The 26,873-nt window shown below is 42.2% G+C and overlaps 1 protein-coding gene across 2 annotated transcripts; it reads left to right on the plus strand.

The window, feature by feature from the left end:
* Window positions 1-4,495: 4,495 nt before the first annotated feature.
* Window positions 4,496-18,942, plus strand: LOC108702500 (plexin domain-containing protein 1). 2 transcript variants are annotated; one of them, XM_041578614.1, is made up of 14 exons: window positions 4,496-5,333; window positions 7,434-7,585; window positions 9,210-9,353; window positions 11,044-11,113; window positions 11,767-11,889; window positions 11,963-12,081; window positions 12,640-12,739; window positions 13,128-13,223; window positions 13,739-13,820; window positions 14,963-15,023; window positions 15,171-15,303; window positions 16,169-16,201; window positions 16,272-16,414; window positions 17,316-18,942. In XM_041578614.1, the coding sequence occupies exons 1-14, from the start codon at window positions 5,249-5,251 to the stop codon at window positions 17,430-17,432; spliced, it is 1,458 nt and encodes a 485-aa protein (XP_041434548.1). In that variant the 5' UTR covers window positions 4,496-5,248; the 3' UTR covers window positions 17,433-18,942. The 2 variants fall into 2 exon arrangements, with proteins under 2 accessions (XP_041434548.1, XP_041434547.1); XM_041578613.1 differs by having other exon boundaries at window positions 4,497-5,333; window positions 16,272-16,462.
* Window positions 18,943-26,873: the final 7,931 nt, after the last annotated feature.

Below are 26,873 nucleotides of genomic sequence, written 5' to 3' on the forward strand. Positions count from 1 at the left end.
TGGGATCTCCACCTTCCTATTTCAGTTTAGCTACAAGGGTATAGGATCTTTTATCCAGAAAGCTTGGGACCTGGGGTTTTCCAGATAATGGATCTTTATGTAATTTGGATCCCCATCTTCCTATTTCAATTTAGCTACAAGTGTATAGGATCTTTTATCCAGAAAGCTTCGGACCTGGGTTTTCCAGATCATGGATTTTTCTGTAATTGGGATCTCCACCTTCCTATTTCAATTTAGCTACAAGGGTATAGGATCTTTTATCCAGAAAGCTTGGGACCTGGGGTTTTCCAGATAATGGATGTTTCTGTAATTTGGATCCCCATCTTCCTATTTCAATTTAGCTACAAGGGTATAGGATCTTTTATCCAGAAAGCTTCGGACCTGGGTTTTCTGGATTATGGATCTTTCTGTAATTGGGATCCCCACCTTTCTATTTCAGTTTAGCTACAAGGGTATGGGATATTTTATCCAAAAACATTGGGACCTGGGGTTTTCCGGATCATGGATCTTTCTGTAAGTTGGATCCCCAACTTCCTATTTCAGTTTAGCTACAAGGGTATATGATCTTTTATCCAGAAACCTTGGGACCTTGGGTTTTCCAGATAATGGATCTTTCTGTAAATTGGATCTCCACCTTCCTATTTCAGTTTATCTACATCCCTTGGATTTTTAATCCAGAATGCTCTGGACATGGGGTTTTCTGTATAATGGATCTTTATACCATGAAATACAAGTTATTGTTTTATTGATACATAAATTTTATAGATTACAATGAATTGCTTAAAGTAAACTCTCTGTGTGTGATGACTCTCCTGTAATTCGGAGCTTTCTGGATAAAGGGTTTCTGCAGAACCTGGTTTGGATCATATGATTTCAGTAGAACTAAGTGGCGTGTAAGACCTGAAAACAAAAGTAAAATTGCTCAGAGCACTTTTCTGCAGTTTTTCTCTCGATTATTTTTAAACTACTACAGGTATAGGATCCGTTTTCCGGAAACCCATTATCCAGAAAGCTCAGAATTGCAGAAAGGCCGTCTCCCATAGACTACTTTGTAATCAAATAATCCAAATTTTGAAATATAATTTCCTTTTTCTGTGTAATAATAAAACAGTCACTTGTACTTGATCCCAACTAAGATATAATTAATCCTTATTGGAAGCTAAACCAGCCTATTGGGTTTATTTCATGTTTATATGATTTTCAAGTAGGTATAAAGATCCAAATTACAGAAAAGTCTGTTATCTGGAAAACCTCAGGTCCCAAGCATTCTGGATAACAGGTCCCATACCTGTATAATAATGAATTTGCAACAACTGCGCCACCTGCTGTTCATTTTGGCAAACTGGCCTGAAAATGAATTTAGTGAGAAAAGGAGCGTCGGCTCCTGCTTTGAACTATTATAACAACAATTTCTGCTGAAGGTTTATTCTAAGTACAATATATACTGTATATCCATGGGGGTTGGTTGTCACTAAAGCTGACAATTCAATCCCTGTGTTGGGGCGAAACATTTTTGCTGATCCCACAATGCCTTTCACACTCCTGTTATATTTACAGAACAAGCAAACGGAGTGTTGGCCGGGGACGAGTGATTGTTGAATGTGGTGCCTGTAGTCAGAACCAGCAGTGCAGAGAATAGCAAATCACAAGTTCATTCAGCTCAATGGCAGGTTTGAATTTGCACCTTATAAATAAATAAAACAAGTGGGATAAGATCTTTATTATACAGATATGTACAGAGTATTTACAGGCGGGTCGGAGCACTTCTAGTCGGACCCGAGAATATAAACCAATTCCTTCCTGCAGAAATAGAGCGAGAGGGTTAGTGTGGCCTTGAATGTGTTTATAGTACAGTGTGGGGCTACAATGGATCATTACTTCTGCACTTACAGATCATCTCCCCGTGGTGTCGGGCGCAGCACATATTTGGGGAGCACATCGGTCCCCTAGAGACAGAAGAAGATTCAGTGAGGGGATGAGAGTCATGTTCCCAATCAGGTTGTACAATCACGACTTCAACAGATCAGATCTCGTGCAATTGGACCTGGATCAGCCAATAGGGCTACTGGGTTGGACTGGGCCAGTGAGACACTGGGAAAGAACCTGGTGGGCCACAGACCCGGGTGCTGCACCTATACCTGCACCCTGGCCTCAATTGTGGCTGCAACAAGATCAAAGAAGGAGGGACCCACTCAATCAGGGATTCGGCCTTTTTCAGCAGGATTCGGATTTGGGCGAATCCTTCTACCCGGCCCAACCGAATCCTAATTTGCATATTTAGGGGCGGGGAGGTAACTTTTAGTATGTTATACAATGGCTAATTCTAAACAACCTTTCAATTGGTCTTCATCATTTATTTGTTGAAGTTTTGAGATGATTTCCCTTCTTCTTCTCTGACTCTTTCCAGCTTTCAAGATGGGGGTCACTGACCCCATCTAAAAAAACAAATGCATTGTAAGGCTACAAATGTATTATTATTGCTACTTTTCATTCCTCATCTTTCTATTCTCCTATTCATATTCCAGTCTCTTTTTCAAATCACTGCATGGTTGCTAGGGGAATTTGGACCCTAGTTACCAGATTGTAAGGTAAGGTATGGTATGAAGATCCAAATTACGGAAAGATCTGTTATCCGGAAAACCCAGGTCCCGAGCATTCTGGATAACAGGTCCCGTACCTGTATTGTATCCGGTCCCATCGACACCTTCTCTCTCCCAATGTCCAGGTTAAAGGAAGAAAATATGAACTAAATAAATAAACAAATAAAAGAAATGGCGAATACTCCGAAGAACGAGGAAGTAAAAACAGCGGTTGTTCTGTTATACCAATTCCCGAAGTTTCCTCGTAAGACAACTTCGGAAAACGAAGGGATGCGAGTGATTTACATTGTAGCCGGCGGGAAGGAAGTTCGGGGGGGAGATTAGTCGCCTCGAAGAAGAAGTGATTTGTCAACGGGCGACTAGTCTCCCCGAATCTGAGCAGGTGTCTATGCCCGGAGTATTCTGTTCTTTGTACCCTGTTTAAGGGTCAGGCCACACTGGGCGTTTTGGGGAGATTTGGTCGCCTGGCGACCACTTTGGGCGACTTCGGAAAATGAATTGCCACGTGTGATTAGCGCCGACGTTTTTTCATTTTATCCGACGCAGAGGGAGGGAAGGCGCTTAGGGAGATTGGTCGCCGCAAAAACAAGCCGATTAGTCGCCAGGCGACCAAATCTCCCCAAAACGCCCAGTGTGACCGACCCTTATGCCCCAGGGGCAGCAGGTTCCCCATTTAGATGAATTACCAGGGACTGTCTCTATAAATGAAGATCCCTGGTTTGGGCAACAATGAAGAATTGTATGTAAGAACACATTATGCACAATGGCACCACATAACGGGTCCTGTTCCTCCAGAAATCAAATATATGATAAAAAGGGAATTTTAGAATTTTCTGTTGACACTTGTGTGAGTTGTGGGGGGACGTGTCGCAGGGTACGAGGGTCAGAACTGAAGTGTTCATGGCAGGGAATAGGCAGAGGGGTTAGGTAAGTGCCACTGGTGTCTCTGGCAATGGATCTCAGGCCGTGTTAATACAATGTGTGTGTGTTGCGCCATTTACATTGAATAATTCGTGTCCCTGTGCAACTCCATGCATGCTTGGCCCGTGCTCTTTATGCATGAGATGCCTCTGTACTATAGAGACGTTCCACTGGGAGTCTGGGGGTGATGCTCTGCAGAAAGAGGGTGCGAGGGGATCTCAGGCGGTGTCAGGGAAGTGCAATATCCACATCTCATCAATATTCCAATAAATGATACCACCGCTGATAAACAGGGGGCGCCACCACCAAACACAAAGTCAAAACTCTTTGCAGCCCTATTGCTGGAACAATCAACGTTGTCTCCCCCGTCTTGGCTCTTGTTGGGCTCTACTGAGTGCCAGCGGCACTGCACATGCTCAGTGGGCTTTGGGCGGCTGTCATAGAAGCGGACGCTATTGGGCTGATTGGGAAATTCTGATTCCGCGGGATGAACTGATTTCTGAGCTGCCACATAATGGGAATCTGGATGAGTCACTAATTGTAGCCACACAATTAACACAGCGGCTGATGTCACAGATCTTGCGCCGATTATTCAAAGTGAGAAGATAAATGTCTAATTATATAGCAATCGCCAAATGCAGGTTGGGACGCAACATGTTGCATTTCACCTGCGTTTGGCGCATACATGCGTCTGTGTGAGTACAGCCCCCTTCAGCCCCCTTCAAAATAATTGAGTGCGTCTACTCCTGCGCTCCCCTGCGGCTGACGCATGGTCAGATTCGGGGAGATTTTTCGCCCGATGACAAATCTACCCGAAATGCCTTCCCAGCACTCGGAGCGCTACGTTTTCCAAACTCGCCCGAAGTTTCTTCAAGAGGAAGCTTCAGAAAACAAAGAGCTCCGAGTACCATCCCGCCAGCAATTTACATTCTAGCCGGCGGGAAGGCAGTTCAGGAAGATGAGTCGCACCGAGGAAGAGGAGATTTGTCTCCGGGCAACTAATCTCCCCGAATGTGACCGTGTGTCTCTGCCCTTACACTCCAGTTTGGGGGATACAAAACAATGACGAATAGGTCAGACGTGCCCCTTATTCACATCAGCTGAGAATGGAGATGACATTTGTTAAATATATTTACTCAGGGGCCGGGTTTTCTTTCATTTGTGCAGAACAGACTCATTTTCCAACTTGCTTGGGCTCTCCAGGCAGTTCAACATCAATAATGAACTCTTCCTTATCTGTAAGCCAAAGACACCGACCAAAGGCCTATTTCTTTTGCTGGTGCTGCACACGGGTGATTGTAGCCAGGGAGTCCACCTGTTCTTGCGAGCCGTTGCCATACTAGAGAACGGAGCATTTAGTCCCCTGTTCAAATGGCTACAAACCTGCCGTAAAGCAATGCAACTAATGCCATGAGATTCATTAAAGGCACAAAGCAGCCAGAATAAACCCACAGCATGGCAGCTGGAAAAGGTAAGGGTTAATAAGAGAACAATAACAAAGATCACCACTAGATGGCAGCGCCCCAGTGTGGCTTGGGCAATTCTATTTGCTTCTTCCAAACTGGATTCACCTCCTTCAGATGCCCAGGGAGGGAACAGGACATAACCCCCTATTCTAAAATCAGCCCCTCTGCCCCAAAGGGAGGGCTCTGAGACGGGGAAGTTGCCTATAGCACAAGGGGTCGCAGGAGTGAGTTGTAGTTGGAGAAGTGACTTGATAGGGGATCATGCTCTGGGTGTCTGTCCTTCTTCTGTCCGTTAACTCTCTCTCACAGGGGACAGATGGGATCTGGGACCCCTCACTGAAACCAGGTAAGACCCTGTTACCTTTGCTTCTCATCTGGAGCATTTATTCTCTTTCTGCCGCTACCTGCACTGCTATACACGACTGTAACCCTCGTATGTGCATCAGACTGCTCAGCTGTGACAGGGGGAATGTGGCGGCCACTGCAGATACATTTGTTCTTATTTGGCCTTAGGTTCCCAAGACACGGGCTAAACTGGGGCCCCTTGCCTGTAGCTGGTGGGGAGACGGGATTGAAAATGGGGGACCCTGCTTGTTTAATCCCAAAGCTTGATGAGCAGGTTTCTGCCCTTACAGGGATTGTTCCCCTTTAAATGATCTGTTAGTAGGATGTACAGAGGGATATTCTGAGACAATTTGCAATTGGTTTTCATTTTTTATTATTTGTGGTTTTTGACTTATTGAACTTTTTATTCAGCAGTTTGCAATTTCAGCCGTCTGGTTGGTAGGGTCCAAATTCCCCTAGCAACCATGCACTGATGTGAATAAGAGACTGGAATATGAATAGGAGAGGCCTGAATAGAAAGAGGAGCAATATTAATACGTTTGCAGCCTTACACAGCGTTTGTATCTTTAGATGGGGGTCAGTGATTTGAAAACTGAAAAGAGGCAGAAGGCAAATAATTAAAAAAAACTATAGAAAAAAACGAGCATACTGAAATTTAACTTAAAAGTGAAAATACATTTGTTTTTAAAGGGATCCTGTCATCGGAAAACATGTTTTTTTCAAAACGCATCAGTTAATAGTGCTACTCCAGCAGAATTCTGCACTGAAATCCATTTCTCAAAGAGCAAACAGATTTTTTTATTTTGAAATCTGACATGGGGTTAGACATATTGTCAATTTCCCAGCTGCCCCCAATCATGTGACTTGTGCCTGCACTTTAGGAGAGAAATAGTTTCTGGCAGGCTGCTGTTTTTCCTTCTCAATGTAACTGAATGTGTCTCAGTGGGACCTGGATTTTACTATTGAGTGTTGTTCTTAGATCTACCAGGCAGCTGTTATCTTGTGTTAGAGAGCTGCTATCTGGTTACCTTCCCATTGTTCTGTTGTTTGGCTGCTGGGGGGGAAAGGGAGGGGGCGATATCACTCAAACCTGCAGTACAGCAGTAAAGAGTGATTGAAGTTTATCAGAGCACAAGTCACATGACTGGGGGCAGCCGGGAAATTGACAATATGTCTAGCCCCATGTCAGGTTTCAAAATTAAATATAAAAAAATCTGTTTGGTCTTTTGAGAAATGGATTCACTGCAGAATTCTGCTGGAGCAGCACTATTAACTGATTCATTTTGAAAAAAATTTTTTTCCCATGACAGTATCCCTTTAAGTGGGGTCAGTGACCCCCATTTGAAAACTGGAAAGAGTCTAATTACCCTAAGACCGAGTGGGACTGAAGGGATGTGGGTATTTTCTGTATAAATGACATTTCTCCCCTCTCTGCTGCTTTTGTGCAAATGGGTTTTTATTTGGTAACAGGATCCGGAAAGTGATTTAATTGTATGTGTCCCCCACAAACCCACAATCCCCTCTACCAAAAAAGGGAATGCGCACCGTACAAGGAAATGACATTTTCCTTTATTTTTTGAACCATAGACAGAGATATTGTAAAATGTGCAATTTGTGTCTTTATATCGTTTATTTGTCAGCTACGTTGTTTGCGATTGAATTTCACTTTCACCCTAGTGAACAAGGAAAGTGGTTTGACGGACAGACCGGACAATCCAACGTCTCCTTTTTTTCCCCCAAACTGTCCCTTAAACCACTGCCTGGTTGCTAGGGTGAACTGAATCCCAGCAACCGGGATTTAATCCCAACCTGGAGGGCTGGAAAGCCAAATGACAATTAATTTGGCACGGGCAGAGAATAAAAAGGATACATTAGGGTTAAACCTTTTGTCAGGGGTGATCCTGGCTTATTGCATAAATAAGTTTATAAAAAGACAGAAATTCGGCTCTTAAAGTTACAAGAGGCGGCTTTTTGCTAAGCTGGCCACTGGCTGCTAACTGCCACCTGAGTCAAGGTTCTCATTTTGCCCCATGGAAGGAGCTGCCCTGCCCTTTGCGTGTGTCTTGCATCCAACAATATATTGATTATATAATATTTTCAGGTCCTGGTGCCCTTAAGCAAAGAAGATGGGAGAGGCACATTATGAGGTCACAGCGTGACATCAAGGGGCACAACGGCACCCACGTCAGTCAGGACATGGGTGGCGACAGCTTATCTATTGACACCCTGCCGGATAACCAGACTCAAGTCGTAGTGAGTATATGGGTTGATTTGGATTAATTGTGGAACTAGGGGAGTTTGCTTTAATGACTACGGTTAAGGTCCATGTTGCCTCTTGTAGAGCAGCTACATCACTGTCAGGTTGGGTTTTATACAAGCCAATCCCTGCCCCACCCAGGAGTGATGTCACAATAGAATTGACATCTGCATCAACAAGAAATATTAGCCAGGGACCCCCTTCTGATACCCCCTTCATGCATTCCAACACACACCTTCATTTTTATTTATTTGTAGGAAGGTATTGACTTTGAACCTGAATCTGCCCAACCCATAGGTTTCAAGTTGACCACTGGTGTCCAACATCAGTTTCGGGACTGGCCCACCGTGGAAACCAGGAAACTCCCAGTGGGCCCAGTGGCCTCTTGCTTTTAGCCATTTGGCCTATTTCATGGTCATTGCCTATTTCTATAAGGGGCTTGATAATGGAAGACTAGAATATAGTGAGCAGATATAAAAGAAAAGGAGAATAAAGAGGTTGAGTGAGGAGAGGAGGAATAATAGTTTGGAATGTGGGCCCATAGTCTAAGGTTTTCTGTTGGGCCCCAGTCGGACAGTGTCCACCATATGTAAAGACGTTTGGCTGCTTCATCATTGGAAACAAAAGTTCCTGTTCCTAAAATGGACTTTAAAATGGATTTTACTCTTCAACTTCATTGTAACAAGTTGATTCAGCTCATATGGCAGTCAGTCGGCAGTTAGTCGCCATTGAGTCTTTGCCCGTCGGGCGAATAGTTTCGTTTTAAGTGAACGAGGCATTTAAATCACCATTTTCCAAGTGCCGAGCTTTGGTTTGTGGACGTAACACTCATCCCTCCGCAAGACGTATTACTGCTAAGCATTAACTAACGTAAACAAATATGTCCTGCAAACCTAAATGTCTCCATTTATGGGAAGAACAAGTTCCAGAAAACGCTGAAGTAAGAATAAAAGATTGGGTGATCCTTTTCAGATTTATGTTACTTTTCCATTGTTTCTGTGAGCTCAGACATGAATGTTGTGTGAAAGCTGATGGATATCATACTCACTTGCAAATAATTCTCTTGAAGGCTTCCACTGGAGCTAGGCTCCATTTCTCCTTAAAGGGATTCTGTCATGGTTTTTATGGTCTAGTTTTTATTTCTAGTTTTAGTTTTTATTGGCCTGCTCATGTGCTTTCACAAAAAGCCAGCACTTCATGGCGGAACTGCTTTCTGAGAGGCTATTGCTTCTCCTACTCAATGTAACTGAAGGAGTCACAGTGGGACTTGGTATTGTTATTCTTATATCTGCCGGGGAGCTGTTATCTTGTGTTAGGGAGCTGTTATCTGGTTACCTTCCCATTGTTCTGTTGTTAGGCTGTTGGGAAGAAAGGGAGAGGGTGATATCAGTCCAACTTGCAGTACAGCAGTAAAGAGTGACTGAAGTTTATCAGAGCACAAGTCACATGACTGGGGGCATCTGGGAAACTGACAATATGTCTAGCCCCATGTCAGATTTCAAAATTAAATATAAAAAATTCTGTTTGCTCTTTTGAAAAATGGATTTAATCACCAAGACATGGTGGAAATGGTGGGGAGATATTCACATGCTGAAATAATGGACTGTTATTTGTCTATAGGAGGACAGTTACAGTTACTACACATCCAGGGTGTTCGGCCCGTCGGAACATGGTGGAATGGATCTGTGGGTCGATTTCCAGCAGGAGAAGGGCAATAAGGCCAGAGTACATGGAATCCTCTCCAACACTCACAGGCAAGCTTCGGTGAGACCTCCTCTGTGCCAGGACACACAATGACCCCCTTAAAGACTAAACCTTATCTTTGCGTGAGTCTAAAGTGATCAGAACTCTGACACGTGGTGTCGTATGGTCCAACCTATTCAACTCTGGATGGCAGATATGGAAACATATAGAACAGGCTTATATGAGAGCACGTGGCAGGATCCCTAGTTCAGGCCAAAGCTCTGGATTGGTTCTTCTTTAGATGTTGATAATTAAATCGGACAGGGCGTAAGATGTGCTGCTAGTTTGCAAAGGCATTTTGTGATGTATCCTTCCCAGGCAGAGTTTGATTTATTGATCACTGGCCAACTCTGGTTGAGAGCTTGAGATCTTACATCTCTCTCCGGATGCGCAGTCATCTCCATTGATTGACTTTGATTGATGTTGTTTTATGCTTTTTCCTATGAAACCATCACCTGAGCCAAGGGTTCTTTCTCTTCTCCACCGGCTGAAGGTTTTTTTTTATTTTCTATTTGGTGCTGTCACCTCTATGTGTTATGAAGCCATAAGGTTTCCTAGAATTCTTAAACCACTACAATTCCACGGTTTCCAAAGAAAGACTTATCCCATGTCTGCTTAACTGGACTGATCAAATTCCTGTGCTTTCCACCAGAGATATTGGACTACAGTCCTACAATTCCTTTGTTTTGTGTGTGGCCAAAGCCTGTAGATCAGCTAATAGTGAACTAATGTTCCTAACTAAAAAACTGCTGACCCTATGTTTGGGCTGTCCTGTTCTGGGCTTCTAGACTTTTGTCCTGAACTAGACTTCTATAATTCTGTCCAGTAATAGACTTCTAAATTTCAGTCCTGTGCTAGACTTCTGTCCTGTACTAGACTTCTGTCCTGAACTAGACTTCTATAATTCTGTCCAGTACTAGACTTCTAGACTTCTGTCCTGTACTAGACTTCTGTCCTGAACTAGACTTCTATAATTCTGTCCTGTACTAGACTTCTAGACTTCTGTCCTGTACTAGACTTCTGTCCTGAACTAGACTACTATAATTCTGTCCTGTACTAGACTTCTAGACTTCTGTCCTGTACTAGAAATCTAGACTTCTGTCCTGAACTAGACTACTATAAATCTGTCCTGTACTAGACATCTAGACTTCTGTCCTGTACTAGACTTCTGTCCTGTACTAGGCTTCTAGACCTCTGTCCTGTACTAGACTTCTAGCCTTCTGTCCTGAACTAGACTACTATAATATTGTCCAGTACTAGGCTTGTAGACTTCTGTCCTGAACTAGACTTCTATAATTCTGTCCAGTACTAGACTTCTAGACTTCTGTCCTGCACTAGACTTTTAGACTTCTGTCCTGTTCTAGATTTCTAATATATATCATAGTTGTGTGCAGTAACACTATAAGGAATAAAGTGGAATAATCCGCCTATCTCTGCTGTATCCATACCCATGGCTTTGGTATGCTGTACATAATATATAAGGTCTTATATAATGTTTTCACTTCTACCTACCCCCATGCTCTCTAATTTTCTGTTGTCTCATTTGTCTCCTTTACATCTGGTGCTCAATGTCCCTTCTAACCTCTTCTTTCATTTGCTCTTCTACATTCTTCTTTCTCTAGATTTATGCACAAACTTTACAGTATGACTTGGCCTTTCTTTGCTTTCTGTGTTTTATGACCCCCAAATGCTTTCTCTTCTTTACTCACAGAGACTGGTCCTGTCGTTTGATTTCCCATTCTATGGGCACCCGTTACGTCAGGTCACAGTGGCTACAGGAGGTGAGTCTGAGACCCAGGGGGAGAGACCTTACAGGTCATGTTAGAAAATCATAACTAAAATATCCCAGGTTTGTTTATTTGCCCTTCTTACTTTACAATGGGTCAATAGGTTCTCAAACTGTCAGGGTGGTGGGCTGGGGCTCAGTCTGTAGTGTAATTAGAGTTGAAATCATATACCCTATAGAGCACTGATCCCCAACCAGTAGCTCATGAGTAACATGTTGTTCTCCAACCCATTTGATGTTGCTCCCAGTGGCCTCAAAGCAGGAGCTTATTATTGAATTCCAGGCTTGGAGGCAAGTTTTGGTTGCATAAAAAACATGCATATCTTTTTGGACTACTAAAAATAATCTCTGTGTGTCCTGCAACTTCATGGTTCATATTCCATATTCAGGGTCAAACTGGCCTGCCACAGGATCTCTTGGTGGGACCAGGTCATAATGGGTCCTAGTCTAGTATAATTTCCATCAGTCTTTTCTTATATTGACTATAAACCTATAGGACCTCAATACCATTTGGCACTGTCTCCATTTGATTGTTATGTGACTGGGTCCTGGAGATCAGGTCAGTAAGACTATTTCTTTCCTTGACCCCAGAAATGATTTTGTAAAAGGTTCTGAAACAATTAGCATGTGAACTTGTGTCCCATACAGGGTTTATCTTCATGGGCAATGTCCTTTATCGCATGCTAACAGCAACACAGTATGTGGCCCCCCTAATGGCAAACTTTAACCCCAGTTACTCCAAAAATTCTACAATCAGCTACCGAGACAACGGTAAGTGTATTCCTATACATTCAATGGAGCGATCGCATACATTCAAACTGATGTCTATGAATGTGACCCACAGGCACGTCGTTCGTTGTTCAGTGGGACAAGGTCCCCCTACATGAGAAGGAAGATGCCGGAGGATTCACGTTCCAGACTGCCCTGCACAAAGATGGCCGCATTGTGTTTGGGTACAAAGAGGTGAGAGTCTAATCAATGGCCAACACAACCCTGTTTCCCATCACTAACCTCATACTTCTCATCCATGCCTGAAAACCGTTCCATGCCCAAACTAACTGATGCCATTTGCCGGATTCAAAGCCCTTTTACTGTGCAATTAATTAATTAGCTATCATGCCTGGTGCCAAGGAACGAGGGCTGTTCATTTTGCTGCACATTACTCACCAGGGTCGGATACTGGCACTGCTTATTACACCGACCCCCTTGTAGCAGGAGCTGTTCTGCACCACTACAACTGCCTCCAATGTCTGCCATTCATAGTCAAGGAGATTTATAGCCTTATCATCTGCAGGCCTTTTAGTGGAAAGAGAACTTTTTATATTGAATACATGCAGCCCACTCCATAAAGGAGATTATATTATAAACGCAGAGCAATTTATTCCACCGCTTCATTAGAAAAGCACTGCGTCTAGGCACAAAGAAGTCACATAAGGTCTAAGAGATAAATGCATCCCTTCTGTACTGCGACTTTAGATGCTTGTGCTATAGAAATAATATGACTTTTTGCTCCTTGTTTAGATCCCTCTGCCGGTCCAGAACATTAGTTCTGCTCAGCACCCGGTGAAAGCCGGTCTCTCGGATGCTTTTATGGTAGTGAACAATAGCCCTGATGTTCCAGGTAGGGAATGGATTAGGGAGAGGTTCAACTATGCAATTATGGAGAGGAGTGACCCTTTACTTCCTAAATGGGTTCTCAATGGACCTCATGGACTTCATTTTAGTGGTTTTAGAGGTTTCAGAAACCATTTTACACATGAACCCTTCTTGGAAGGTGCTTGTTTTGTAGAGCTTTGTGGTCTTCCCGATCCCCTTAAAGAATAAAGAAACATTTCATTTTAAAATCCCTACTTGATAGAGAGGTACGTCATTTTGAGGGGCCTGTTAACATTGGTTCTAGGGAGTTCAGGTAAATGTTTGTATGGGGATAATAAGTGGGAGTACAGTTGAAAGTCTATTTGTTCTTCTGATGATCTGTAAATGTATTAATCTTGGTCTCCTGTTCACAGAATCCAGAAGAAGGGCCATTTACGAGTATCACAAGGTGCAGCTGGACATGAGCAGGATCCGTAGCCGAACTGCCGTGGAATTCATCCCTTTACCAAGTAATATAAAAGCACTGAAAATCACAGTAGTCAAGACAGGGATGAATATCCAGGTTGCCAGTTTGGACCTACGTTGAACCATTAAACCTCACCATCCCAAGCAGCCATAGGCTTTCCTTAAGACTAGGGTTTTGTGATGGTTCTGTGAAAGAGTCAAGGTGGAATTCTTATGTTTAGATGCTTAGGCGATGGAAGGGAATTCTCAGAAAGGATCTATAGTTTACTGGTGGGGCCCACACAAACCAGAAGTAACTGAAAAATATAAACTTGGATGACAGATTCTTAACCTTCCTGATAGGGAAAAGGAAAACAGTACCTCCTGCTGTTTAAGGTGGGTCCCCATGGTCCTTGTCAGTGTTGGACTGGGATGTCCCTGGCTCACTAGGGTTGCCATCTCAAGGATCCACTGCCACCACCTTAGATGCACTACCTTACCAAAGACTACTGGCGCCCAAAGCAGATGAAATTGTTTTATGATCAGAGATAAATATGTTTTATCTTCTAACCTTTCACAGCTTGCCTGCAGCAGACCTCTTGTGAGCAATGTGTGAGCTCCGTCCCAAATCTCAACTGCAGTTGGTGCCATGTATTAAACCGGTAAGTCATTCCTTCCTTATCTTCACAACTGTTTGGTCATGGAACTCCTTAGTAAACTGGGCCACTAGAATCAGACCTGAAGGATTGTTGATATAGTTCCATGAGGAGCTCCACACTAGGAAAGAGGTGGTGTAACATTTTATCACCAATGGCATCTCCAATGCAGTAATCTCCAATTTATTTGATGTTGTGGGCAGATTGTATGAAATACCCCATTTTTATGGACTGGATTTTATGGAAATAATGTTGTCACAAAAAATCCTTCAAGTCAGTGGAGAACCTGTATAGGTCGGGGGCCTTAAAAATACCTTAGAAGGCACCATCCAGCCCATGAGCCTCCAGACAGTCCTGCATTTCAGCGATCCAATTGAGAACCTGTTCTGATGCAGGTGAAAAGAGAAGGAATTCCAGCCATGAGAAATCTATTAGGTGCGATGGATGGGTGGAAGCCACAAATAGGTCATTTTGAGGAGAGCAGAGAGACATGAAGGTATGGAGAGATAAGGGTTGAGATGTATGGAGATGCAATTGACTGAAGTGATAGGAAAGAAACGATTTATAGGTGATACACTGAATAATGGGCAGTCGTAAGGAATTTAAGCAGATTTTGCTTAATTTTGGAGAAAATACCAGTTGCATAGTTTAGGATGAACAGTAAAAAAATGCATTTCTATGAGTTTACTGATACCAAGAAAATGCGTGTTTTGTTAGTACAACCCTAAAGAGCCCTGGAATCCCTATTCATTGAACTTAAAGAATACATGGCATATTTCTAATTATTTCTTTATAATCAGCTTTGAAAAACTTTTGTTCATTTTTTCCAAAGACAACAGCCTTCCAAGAGATGTAATGGATTTTGCCCGGGTATTGAGTGGAAAGTGTTTAATAAAATGGACCAGATGAAAGAGAAATGAAAACAGGGGCCGGTGGGGTTTCCTGAAATTACATTTTGGGAAAAGCAGGACAGAAAAGCAACATTAGGAAAATTAGAGAAATGTGGTTTTGTTGAATCTGGGATCTGTCCTTGGTTCTTTGCAGTTGGTGCTTAAATATAAAAAACCTTTAAAACAGCTTCAGAGCCTCAGATATTAGATCCATATGTTAATCTCGCTTATTACGCGGTTTCATTCCTTTATCTGCAGATGTTCTAGTGGAATTGATCGCTACCGACAGGACTGGCTCACATACGGTTGTGCTCAACAGGTGAGGACTTGCCAAGCACAAAAGAATATGAACTTTGTTTCTTTATTGACATGACAATATCATTCCATCAAGAAGTGAGTTGAAACCAAAATTACGTTCATTTACTGTCAGAATAATTATGTTTCGTTTTTCATTATTTCCCACAAGTCCCAGTCCACGTCCTGTGAGGTTTTTTCTGACTCTTATACTCCGACCAATGGATCCCTTCTACCCACCTCCTCAGCAGGGGATCAATGGACTCCAACACCCTCAGCTTTTTCCGAGCTTCTAACTACTGAAGGTAGGCACACATAGAGAGGATCCAGGCACCTGCTTGTTTTTAAGAAGGAAGGGGGCAGTATAAAGGTTTTTAGCTTTAGATGTTGTGATTGCTCCTTTTGAAAAAAAGAAATAAAGGTAGAGCTAAAAGGTGGCATTTTAAGATGAATCTATAGAGTAGACAGATATATTCTAAATGTCTCCATACATGACCATATTCAATGAGTGGTCTGGACCTGATTTGGTCACTCATACTGGGCCAAATCGAGCTGATCGGATGGTTGACATAAGGCCATCAATTGGATTATCCATTGGGGCCTGTGAAGCATTGGCACGGTCCAATTAATTTCTTTGATGTTGTGGGCAGATTTTATGAAATACCCTATTTTTATGGACTGGATTTTATGGAAATAATGTTGACACAAAAAATCATTCAAGTCAGTGGAGAACCTGTACAGTTCGGGGCCTTAAAAATACCTTAGAAGGCCACATCCAGGCATTGAGCCTAGGCAACCTGACCACCAATATCATCCCCTAATGATTAGGCAGTGGGGGACTGTCCATAGCACTTGAGGGCCTGGACATGGGGTACACAGTGATGGACCTATGTGACTGATATCTGGACATGCCTGGGTGGGATTGTGGGTGCTATGCATGTGCCTCTTTTGTCTATCCCTAGTTCTGCTCATTCTATGTAGACCTGTTGGATATGTGCCAGATTTTATCCAGATATCAGTTGGGTAGGCCCATCACTAGGCCCAATGCATGGGCAGATAAGCACAGAAAGAAACAGTCAGAAACCCATGATCTCCTACTGTTCATCTATCATTAGTCACTTTGCAGGGCTGTATTGAATCTTTTTTGAATCTTGATTTTTTCTTTTGCAGATGACACTAAATTGACTCCGTGCTTTGGAGAAGGTGAGTGCAGGATTTCGTCTGGGATGAAGCTTTCCAGTACATAGAATTAAACTCGGCTTTCTTATTCCAGATTTGCAACCGGAGATCCCCAAGCAGCCTTCAGGGACCATTGTGGGCATTGTACTGGCAGTGCTCCTCATCGCTGTTATCATTCTGGCTGTGATTTACATCAGCCGTCACTCAGGCAAACAAGGGCGAAATTGCTGTGCCCAGGTGAGAACAACATGGCAATGGAAGACTCTTCTGAGACACAAAGGGGAGGTAAATTCAAAAATCCTACACAAGCACTTGGCACAGTGACATGACTTCTATGTATCACAACTGAAATGTGTTGTTGTTGTGCTCTCCGGTGCCGTTCATTATAGTGTATGTGGTGCGGAAAGCTGAGGTTCTCCATGGCATGGGTGCCAGCAATGTGAAAGCTAATTCTTATTTTTGCATGTGCTGCCCATGTATGTGGTCACCCAGGACAGACTCCCCCAGACTGGTATTTGGCTGAAAATCAGACAGATATTTATTGGGCAGTTTGAATATCCCATTGGGATTGGGATCCAGCTGTGAATCCTCATGATATTGGCGTCAACAATCAAATCAGCCTGATTTGGCCCTGTGCGTGGGTGACCAAATTGGGCAAAGATCCAGATCTTTAAGTGTATGGACTTTACATTCCAGAGATAAGGTTCCATTTCATAACTCCTTCTTTCCAACTATAAAAACTTAAGAGCCTCCTGTCTTATAAGTTTCTTCCCTCAGAGCAGCACAACTTTTAAATTCTGGTGAGTAACGTACTACCCGCCTCCAAATTTGCTCCAGGTCTGGAAACCCACAGCAACTTCTCAGATATTGGCCTTCAAGAAGAAGATGAGCAAATGGTACCTTCTGATTAGTTGCTGTGGGTAAATAGAACTGGCGGATATTTTGCACCTAATTACATTACCCCCTTCTCATCTCACACGTTCCCCTGACTTGTGAATAAATCTACATTCCTACTGCCATTTGTCTAAGGTCAGAAATTGCAGAAAAGCATGTTCTGTAACCTGAAATTGTACTTTTAGGTTTTATATTGACTATAAATGTTTAAGAAACATGGTCATAACTTGTATTTTGTTTGCAGTATCGTCCCCACCAGTGGGCAACAATGAAGTTCCAAAATCACAGCCCGGCTATATACAGGGAGATGGAATCCTCACCAGGACTTGAGAAGGATAACTTTATGGAAACAGAGCCATAAGATAATTTAATCTATGTACAGGATGGAAGGCAGGTCCCCCTACTAAGGGAATCTCACCAAATCCCTGTAGTGAGCCGAGCTTCACAAGAAGACTTATCCTGGGCCACTCTCAGGCCTGTATTGTTCCACTCTCCATTTCCACTGGAGGAAAGTTGAAGTGATCTATGACACTACAGGGGATTCCAGTCAACCTTGAGGACATCTCAAGAACACCCATCTGTAAAAAAGTCAACATTAATCCTGCTTATCATTCTACACCAAGCAAGAACTGCAACACTTGGACAACCAGAAGTCCAGAAGGCATTTTAGTTCACCAATATGAACTTACTCCTAAGCAATGACAGATGAGAGTACTGAAGTTCAATCATTAGAGGCTGGAGGATACTACATTTTAATAATAGTCTTAATAACTAGGGACTAGAGGACCCAGACTGAACTGGATTTCAACAACAGCCATCTGCCAAATATTTTTCCCAAGCTAGAGGTCTGACTTAGCTCCATTTCAGCATCAGTCGGCAATACATTTCACCTTAGCTTCTGATATCTTAGAGAACCTCACCAAGGGTCTTCTGAAAAGTACGGGCATGGGACCTGTTATCCAGAATGCTCTGGACCTGGTGTTTTCCGGATAAGATCTCCATACCTTAAGGCTTAAGTCTACTAAGAAAGCATTTAAATATTAATTAAACACAACAGGATTTTTTTGGCAACCATAAAGACGAATTATATTTTAGTTGGGATCAAGAACAAGCTACTGTTTTATTATTACAATGAAAAAGGAAATTCATTTTTTTTATTTGAAGTATCTGATTAAAATGGAGTCTTCCTGTTTCATGATGGGTTTCTGGATAACAGACATGTATTCTTAAATTGCATTGACCAGGGTAAGCTGCATTTGACCAACAGGCGTCAGGCAAATATCTCAGCAATACAGAATAAAGTGTTCTGCTTCCAAGAATGTACTTTCCATTCCTTGTATAACGAAGCCTCTTCTTACCATAAGTTATGTAGATGAATTTGTTTTATTAAGAGATATCTATAAATGATCTTTCCAAGAAGTGACCGGTGTTTAGTTTGGTCAATGAAATTTAAGGTACCAAAAAAAAAATGTGTACACTATATAGAGGTTGGCACCCCTATTGGCTTCCCAAGAAAGATGCCTGGAGACCATAGGTGGAGGATAATGAGGATTTAGGGATTTCCTATAAAGACCAACTTCTATGCCGGTAACTTGACCTCTAGTGGGTACCCTACATAGGACAGGACCTTGATTTATATTGCTAAATCCCTGTAAACATTGGCAGCAACCTACTTGCTCTATGGTGCATCCCAAGTATCATCCACCATTGTTTTTTTAAGAGACATTATTATTGATATAGACTATGGATTTTAAATATTTGAAACTATTAAAATATTAAAAGTGCTACAATATATGACCAAGCCCTACTCAAGGATATTTGTAGTAATTAGAGCCAAGTTTGGCTGCAACAAATAAATGGATGACATGGAATGGAGTATTGGTATAGTGGTCATTTTCCTAAACTCTTAGACACCGGGCAAGGGACAGTATCTCAAGTGGGTGTTCGAAGGCTGCACCACCCTGGCTTTCTTCTTGTGGCTTTAGGAGAGAGACGCATCAGGCACTAGTTCATATTAGAAAAGGTAAGTGCTGCTCACTCTGTGAATGACTGATAATGAGCATAAACCTCAAAACAAGTTCCATTGAACCACTTCCACCGAGTGAGTCCTAGTAGGCAATAAAGTTTAAAAAGAAATAAAGTCCATTAGTCACACAGTGAGGTCATTTTCAAGCTGTTGGCTATTGGGGGACTTTAATCATCTGAATTTAGGAGACAGTCACAGGAGAAGCAACATATGGGATTGCAGTCCTTTTCCAGCAAGGGGCCTATCTCAGGTTGCACAGGAATGCAGGCAAATTGTTTTTCTGCTTTATTACCAATCTCGAATGCTCTCAAGGGTAGAACACTGTTATATGGCAACTGGCGGGATTGTTGGGAGGGTGTCCATGATGTGCTCTCCCAAAGAGACTTGGGCACCAGGAACCGTAGATTTTTATAGAAATACACCAACTATATAAGGACATAACATCACAAATCTCATTTAAAATGGATATTACTCACACCATAGGTTTCCCAAAAAGTGAGCTAACTTCTACCTGCTTGAGTACGTGGGACACAACTCCATGTTAAGCTCAATAGAGTACCAAGTAGCTGTCTGTCTAACACTCCTAGAGTGTCCTGTAACATGTGCTCTACTGCCAGAAGCTTTATCCCATTCAAAGAATGTAAAAATAAGCACCTGCTTTGAGGCCGCTGGGAACAACATCTATGGGGTTGGAGATCAATATGTTGCTTTTGAGCCACTGGTTGAGGAACACTGCCTTATTGATATCTTCTTACTGAGGCCTCCTACCTCAGGCTCTCCAGTAGCATCAATCTCCTCCATAGAGTGGAGTCCAAAGAGATAATATCATGTGCCACATCCCCTAATAAAGACTATGCAGCCCTTCTAACTGGATTTCTAGATGTCCCCCTGAATTGTCAACTGTTCTGACAACGTTTTACTGAACCGTCTATGCTAGACACAAAATAAGCCAACCCAACATTAGACTTAAGGATCTCTTAGACCAGTGGGGCAAATATTCTTCTATATTGCACAGGAGACAGTTACATGTTGGTGCCGTCCATCTGTAAAGTGCATCCAAGTGGCTTTAACTTCACTATTAAACCAATATTTGAAAGGTAATATTTTCATGCACACAGATGATTATGCTCCCTGCTGAAGCCCAATCTATTGTCTAAGTTTCCTTCTCCTGTTGTCAAAAACATTGCATGACTTAGGGACAGGCCTCATAAGAAAATACAGGCACTGGATGATGTTTATGTTTGGAGAAGAGACACATGGAAATTCTGAAGCAGACTATTGCAGGCCTCAGAAACTTCCTTTAGGATTTTGGAACCAGCTCCAACAGCTCATGAGGCACAAGATATGAAAGTGAGGATTGTACACAAGAGCAGGAAAATAGCTGTAAACAATCCAAAACAAGTGATGATATAATCAAAGGCAAGTGGAGAAACACATTGCAATGGTGCCAAGAAACAACTAAAGCGGAAGCCTTGCCTCAGTAGCGTTTCCTTTTATTTAATAAAACATATGGGTAGCGAGTCTTATACATGTGTATTTATTGATGTATCTAACCCAGGGATCCCCAACCTTTTGAAGCCGTGAGCAACATTCAGAAGTAAAAGGAGTTGGAGAGCAACACTAGCATGAAAAATATTCTTGGGGTGCCAAATAAGTGCTGGTTTGCCCCATGTGGATTGTCAACCTACATTGTGACTCTAGTTGGCAGTACACCTGGTTTTTATGAAACCAAACTTGCCTCCAAGCCTGGAATTCAATAATAAGCCCCTGCTTTGAGACCACTGGGAGCAACATCCAAGGGGTTGGAGAGCAACATGTTACTCACGAGCTACTGGTTGGGGATAGAGGATGCCAAACTTCAGTATCTGGGGGCCCAGGATTAATTAATGAGATTTAAAACAAGTTTTGTTTAAACGGTCAACCTCTGGCTATGTTGGGGGCCCTACAATTAATCATCTAGTTACACCACATTCTACCAGGCAACAAGATCATTAGAATAATTACTTTCAGAACCAATAACTATAAATAAAGTCCTGAAACATATGTTCCGTCCCATGCTATATCCTATACCGTCCTACGCAACATTCTGTTTTATCATTTTTAGAATGTAAGCTCTTGTTTGAGCATCTCCTCATATAATATTCAGACCATGTGTTAAAGGCTTTAGTGCTGATACGGTTAATACATGAGAATGCTCTTGCAACTGCCAGCAGTCTTCTGATATCCACACGCCAAATAATGCTCTCAGAAACATGGAATCCTAATTAATTTGGAATTGGGTCAGGACGGGCAGTTAAATGTTCCTTTGCAACTGGCCTAAATTACTGAAGATTATTTTTTTTTCTCTCTTTTTTAGTCGTGTTTTGGAAACCTTGACAGCGGAGTGGTGCCTGTGTCAGCTGTGGAAATAAAACCCTGCTTTTAAGGGAAAAAGGGCTGTTTTGTTATATTTAACTGATCCTTTTATTTGGAAAAATGGCAAATAGCAGGGTGGAATGGGCTATTACTGTAAGTAGTAAAACAAAGTGTAAACAAGATAGTGATTTAGGTCTATAGGGAGAGTCCATAATACTGACTCTGTGCCAGACGGAACCATTTAGAATTAATGGATCAGTGGAATGAAGAAATGAGATGGGCTCCATCTGTTCTGTTACTTCTACTCCAGTTAAAACAACAAATGCTTCACCGCTCGTTCATGTGGCTTCAACTAAGTGGTGGAGAATTCATCAGCCTGGTAATACCATCTGGGGTTCAAGTGACTGGAGGTGCAAGTGGGTATGGAATAACAAGAATCCAATCATCACGGTGCCATAAAACCCATTAGGTGTTCGAGTTCCATAACTGGAGATATTAACTGTTGTGAAACTGCTTAAGATGTTAGAACAGAATTGTATATGAGTATGGCGGTGCCCTATACCAGGCCTCTGGTGCCACCACCATTGCTCTTCAACTTAGCTCCGAGTTTGTCTAAATGTAGATGACTCTAAGCAAAGTTCTTGGATGTGCTATATTCAATTCCAGATTCTAAATCTTAGACTGTTCTAATATTTTCCTGACCTGGGTCTGATTTGATTACAGTCTGGTGTAACCCTTTTGGATAGCTTTGTTCCTGCCTGTTTCTGCTCCAGAAGGCCTCATGGTCCTGAGACACAGATGGTCCTATGTTCAAAACTACCCATATAAACCAGAATCCCTTTAAGGTCAGAGGGGGCAATTGCTCAATCTGCACTAGTGATGCCGACCAACCTCAGACCACATTAGGGCTGCTGCCTCAGGCAGTACTAACACTTTCACAAGCATAAAAGCTTAAGGCTGTCTTACTCAGCTAAATCAGCTGTGCAACAGTGCCCTATGGTCTGACACTACAATCTGCACCTAATAAAACCCCAGCGAGAAGTGCAGAGACATTTGTCCAGGCACAGGTGCTCCATGCATGAGCCCTAAGTCTCCATTGCTGCACATAGACCGACATGTAAGCACTGGAAGGTGCAACCATTATGTTATGTCAGGAGCAATGTCCCCTTACCGTCTGCCCCAGGTCAACCCATCCGTGCATTTCCTCGGCCGTCTTTATGTGTCATATTCCAAAAACTTCATTGCCTGGCCTTCTTGTGTCATTTATTATGCAAAAAAACTAAAATATTTGTAACTGTCACGCACATGGCCTGGAAAAAAAAGATAAATTGCATCCCTTCCACATTAACGGTGCCTACGGTGTCCTTTTTTGTGCTTGTGGTTTTGCTGAAGTTCTCAGAGAAGCAGCATCTTCCAAGATTTCATGGGTAAATGAGGTTCAACCAACCCATTTTGAGGCCTTTCCAAACTGCCTTCGCTCCTCTGAATATTGTTCACAGCTGTGTGTTCGAAGGCAAAGCAAGATTCTTGTTCTAATTTTTCTTCTCTTGAGGCTCATCGGAGAATTTTTTGTAAACAACATAAAATGGAAAAAGCGTAGCCTCTGTTCTTGCTGTTCTAGTGATCTGTGTTTTGGAGCACAACGAGATAAGTATATACAAAGTGAAGCATAACAAAGAGGGGTAGAGGGTTTCTCTTTAAAATTTAAACATAAATCTCTGCTTCCACTTTAGGCTTCATCCTAAATCCTGTTGGCCTTCATTCAGCAACAACAGAATTGAACCAAAGCCTGGAATATTTCCCAATATTTATCTTTTTTAGAAGTGCTGGAAGAGCTGTTGCATTGTAGTACCATTTGGGCAGGGTTATTTGTACGTGTTTATTCCAGGATGGGCTTGATACTACCTGTGTCATGCAAATCATATCTCACTATTGCAAAGGGAGGAGAACCGTATTGTGTTCCTGACTTTCTCAAGCTGCTTAAAGGGATCCTGTCATCGGAAAACATGTTTTTTCAAAACACATCAGTTAATAGTGCTGCTCCAGCAGACTTCTGCACTGAAATCCATTTCTCAAAAGAGCAAACAGATTTTTTTATATTCAATTTTGAAATCTGACATGGGGCTAGACATTTTGTCAATTTCCCAGCTGCCCCTGGTCATGTGACTTGTGCCTGCACTTTAGGAGAGAAATGCTTTCTGGCAGGCTGCTGTTTTTCCTTCTCAATGTAACTGAATGTGTCTCACTGGGACATGGGTTTTTACTATTGAGTGTTGTTCTTAGATCTACCAGGCAGCTGTTATCTTGTGTTAGGGAGCTGTTATCTGGTTACCTTCCCATTGTTCTGTTGTTAGGCTGCTGGGGGGGGTGATATCAGTACAACTTGCAGTACAGCAGTAAAGAGTGATTGAAGTTTATCAGAGCACAAGTCACATGACCCGGGCAGCTGGGAAATTGACAACATGTCTAGCCCCATGTCAGATTTCAAAATTGAATATAAAAAAATCTGTTTGCTCTTTTGAGAAATGGATTTCAGTGCAGAATTCTGCGGGAGCAGCACTATTAACTGATTCATTTTGAAAAAATTTTTTTTTCCCATGACAGTATCCCTTTAAGTTCAACACCAAGAAATTGCAAAGGCTGATTGTCCTAAAATGCACCCGCAGCTGCAAGGAAAATGAGAATAGCGATATAAGTACTATGACCTAAAGTACTACAGCACTAAGACCATATGCTTTTAATTATCTGTCTCTTTAGCATCAACATTGCAATAACCCACAGTCATAGTTTATATCTGTCCTGAAGGATAACCGTCCACAATTAAGGGCTAAACTCCACGAGTGCTTTTGTAGGAAGGTGTTGGATCGACAAAACGCATCCAACAAGTCTGATGGTGTTGCATGGTTCAGAATATAATGGGACTCATCAGATATAATGCGACTGTCGGATGTAAACGCTGCGTGCCGCGTCTTCATCCGACAAGAAAAGAACGGATGGTGTCGGAAAGACTTTTTTTTCTCATAGAAATATATTGATTGTAGGATGTAAAAAAGAACTCCATCCGACTTTATCTGATCCGACTTTACATTGTAGTCGAGGGGGATCAGATTTTGTAGCATTGTACAAAATCTCGTGCTGTTGCGCGGTGTTGCATTGTTTGCACAGAGGATCAAATCTGACCCACAAAATCTGATGAAAAGAGCTGGTGGAGTTTTACGTTAAAATAAAATTGCTCAGTGTGCTCTTCTGAGAACTCTTGCGACCTACAATTAGTATTTAGCTCTGTTTTCCAAGATATTCACAGTTTTAGGGTAGGACTACGCCGGCGTTTTCTGTGCAATCCGACGCGCTGCGCACAAACGCAGGCGGCAAATCGCATGCAACGGAAATAAGGTAAGCGAATGCATTGTCGGAAGGTGTCGTATCGTTGATCCGAAGCGACTGTCGGATACAGACGCAGCAATTTGACGCCTGCATTTCGGATTGGACAGAAAACGCCTGTGTAGTCCTGTGTAGTCCTACCCTAACTCTACCTGTTGTTTGAATCGGCCGGCTGAAGTTAGTGAGCAGAGAAGAGTCATCTGATGTTTATTTGGTCAGATCTAAGCAAAGCAATCATTTATTTTTCTCCCCTTTAAAGTTTTTATAGCTAAAGGACAGGCAGTTCAACGTTCTGCATCAAACATCCTGGTTAAAAAAAGTGGACCAAAATAAAACAAAATCTGTTCATAATTTCCCTTTGTGCAAATACATCTGACCTGATTTAGCTCCATTTATTCTTCATTTCTTTTTGTACCAATATACACAACTCCTTGTTGTTTTATTTGCTAAACCAGGGTAAATTGCAGAAACTATTTTTTAGATCACTTTGGGGTTATTCACTAAATTTTTCAGTTTTTTCTTTAAAAACTTGAATTTTTAGAGATTTATTAAACCCCGATGCTGCAAAAAAGTCAGAATCTGAAAATCCACTGAAGTTGTATATAAGCCAATAGAAGTCCATATACTTTTTGGAAGTTTCTGTGGTCTGTGCTGAAATCCAGAAAGTTTGGTCTTTTTGGGGAAAAAGCCAGAAAAAAAAATCAAGCAATTCGGGAAAAAACTCGCATGAGTTGGGTTTTTGCTCGATTTTATCTAGTTTTTCCCCAATTTATTAAATTGTGCTTTTTAAATAATAAATGAGGTTTAATTGGAGATTCTAGTTTGGTCTGACTTTGTTTTAATTAAAAAATAATAAAAATTCTAATTTTGATAAATATTCCCCTAAGTGCTGGAATAACATCTAGTTAAAGCAGCGTCTGTAAATCTGTTGTTTGCTGCCACATAGCGGAGATGTAGGAAAGAACCAGAGAATTAAGAAAAAAAAAGCAAAAAAGGAAAAGAAAGAAGCACCTGGGCTGCTGGAAGGACTGTGAGAACAATGATCTTGGGGCACATTGATTAGAGATTGAATTGGGGTATCCAGAAGGAAACACGTAACGTTACACGCGTGTGCATAATGAGCAAAATGGAAGATTGACTTGTGTGTATGAGTGAACATGGGCAGCTTCCTTAGCGTACATTTTAATATATATATATATTGTTTCCCCCAGTCGGAGTGTGAGCTATTTATCATTAGGTGCCCTACATGTATGTTCAATCATCTGCACACGGAGGGCAAGTCCGGACAGAAATTCATTTCAAGTAAACTGAGGCCCAAACACCCGTCCCCCATGTAGTTGTGGTTCAACCAGAGAATCAGTCATTGGCAGTTCAACTCAGAACCCTCCATAAACACATCTAAGCAGATTTCTTAAGTATAAGGATTTTAAAAATGAAAAAAATGTGGGTTATAACTCTTTGCAGAGCTTACAAAGAGAGACCGTTAAGGATTAGATTGTCAGCCCTTGGATCGTGACAAATGGCAGAGGGCGGGAGCATATCTGTGGCTGCAGGGGGGCCCAGGAGGTATAGGGGCCCCATGAGGCCCTTATTTTTATACAATTTCAATAAATATTGGTAAAACAGATCAGCCTACAGACATTTTGGGGGCCTGAAAATAATTTGATGTGGGGCCCAGTAATATGTAGTTATGCCACTGGCAGAGGGGCGCCTGTAAGATGCCACAGACTAGTCACTAGTTATTGGGCCTGTGAGCGGCAGTTTGAGCCTCTGTGTATGTGAAATGTCACGGCCAGGGGGGTAACTATAGAGGAAGCAGACACTGCGGCTGCAGGGGGGCCCCACTAGGTATAGGGGCCCCACATGACTCTAATTCATACACAGTTTCAATAAACATTAAAAAAACAGGTACAACCGCTAGAAATTTTGGAGGCCTCAAAAATAATTTGCTGTGGGGCCCAATAATATCTACTTATACCACTGCTCACGGCCTATTCAGAATCCCAGTCCGTTTCTGGTGGAAGTCTCATCCAACACTAA

This window comes from Xenopus laevis, chromosome 9_10S (assembly GCF_017654675.1).
Source record: "Xenopus laevis strain J_2021 chromosome 9_10S, Xenopus_laevis_v10.1, whole genome shotgun sequence".
NCBI lineage: Eukaryota > Metazoa > Chordata > Amphibia > Anura > Pipidae > Xenopus > Xenopus laevis.

What these genes read in the sequence shown, in the direction of transcription:
- LOC108702500 (XM_041578613.1), top strand. Translation starts at nt 5,249, where the DNA reads ATGCTCTGGGTGTCTGTCCTTCTTCTGTCCGTTAACTCTCTCTCACAG. An exon ending in ACACTCACAGGCAAGCTTCG is followed by an intron (nt 9,354 to 11,043) that starts GTGAGACCTCCT and finishes CTTTACTCACAG; the next exon opens with AGACTGGTCCTGTCGTTTGA. An exon ending in TTCTGAGACACAAAGGGGAG is followed by an intron (nt 16,463 to 17,315) that starts GTAAATTCAAAA and finishes TTTTGTTTGCAG; the next exon opens with TATCGTCCCCACCAGTGGGC.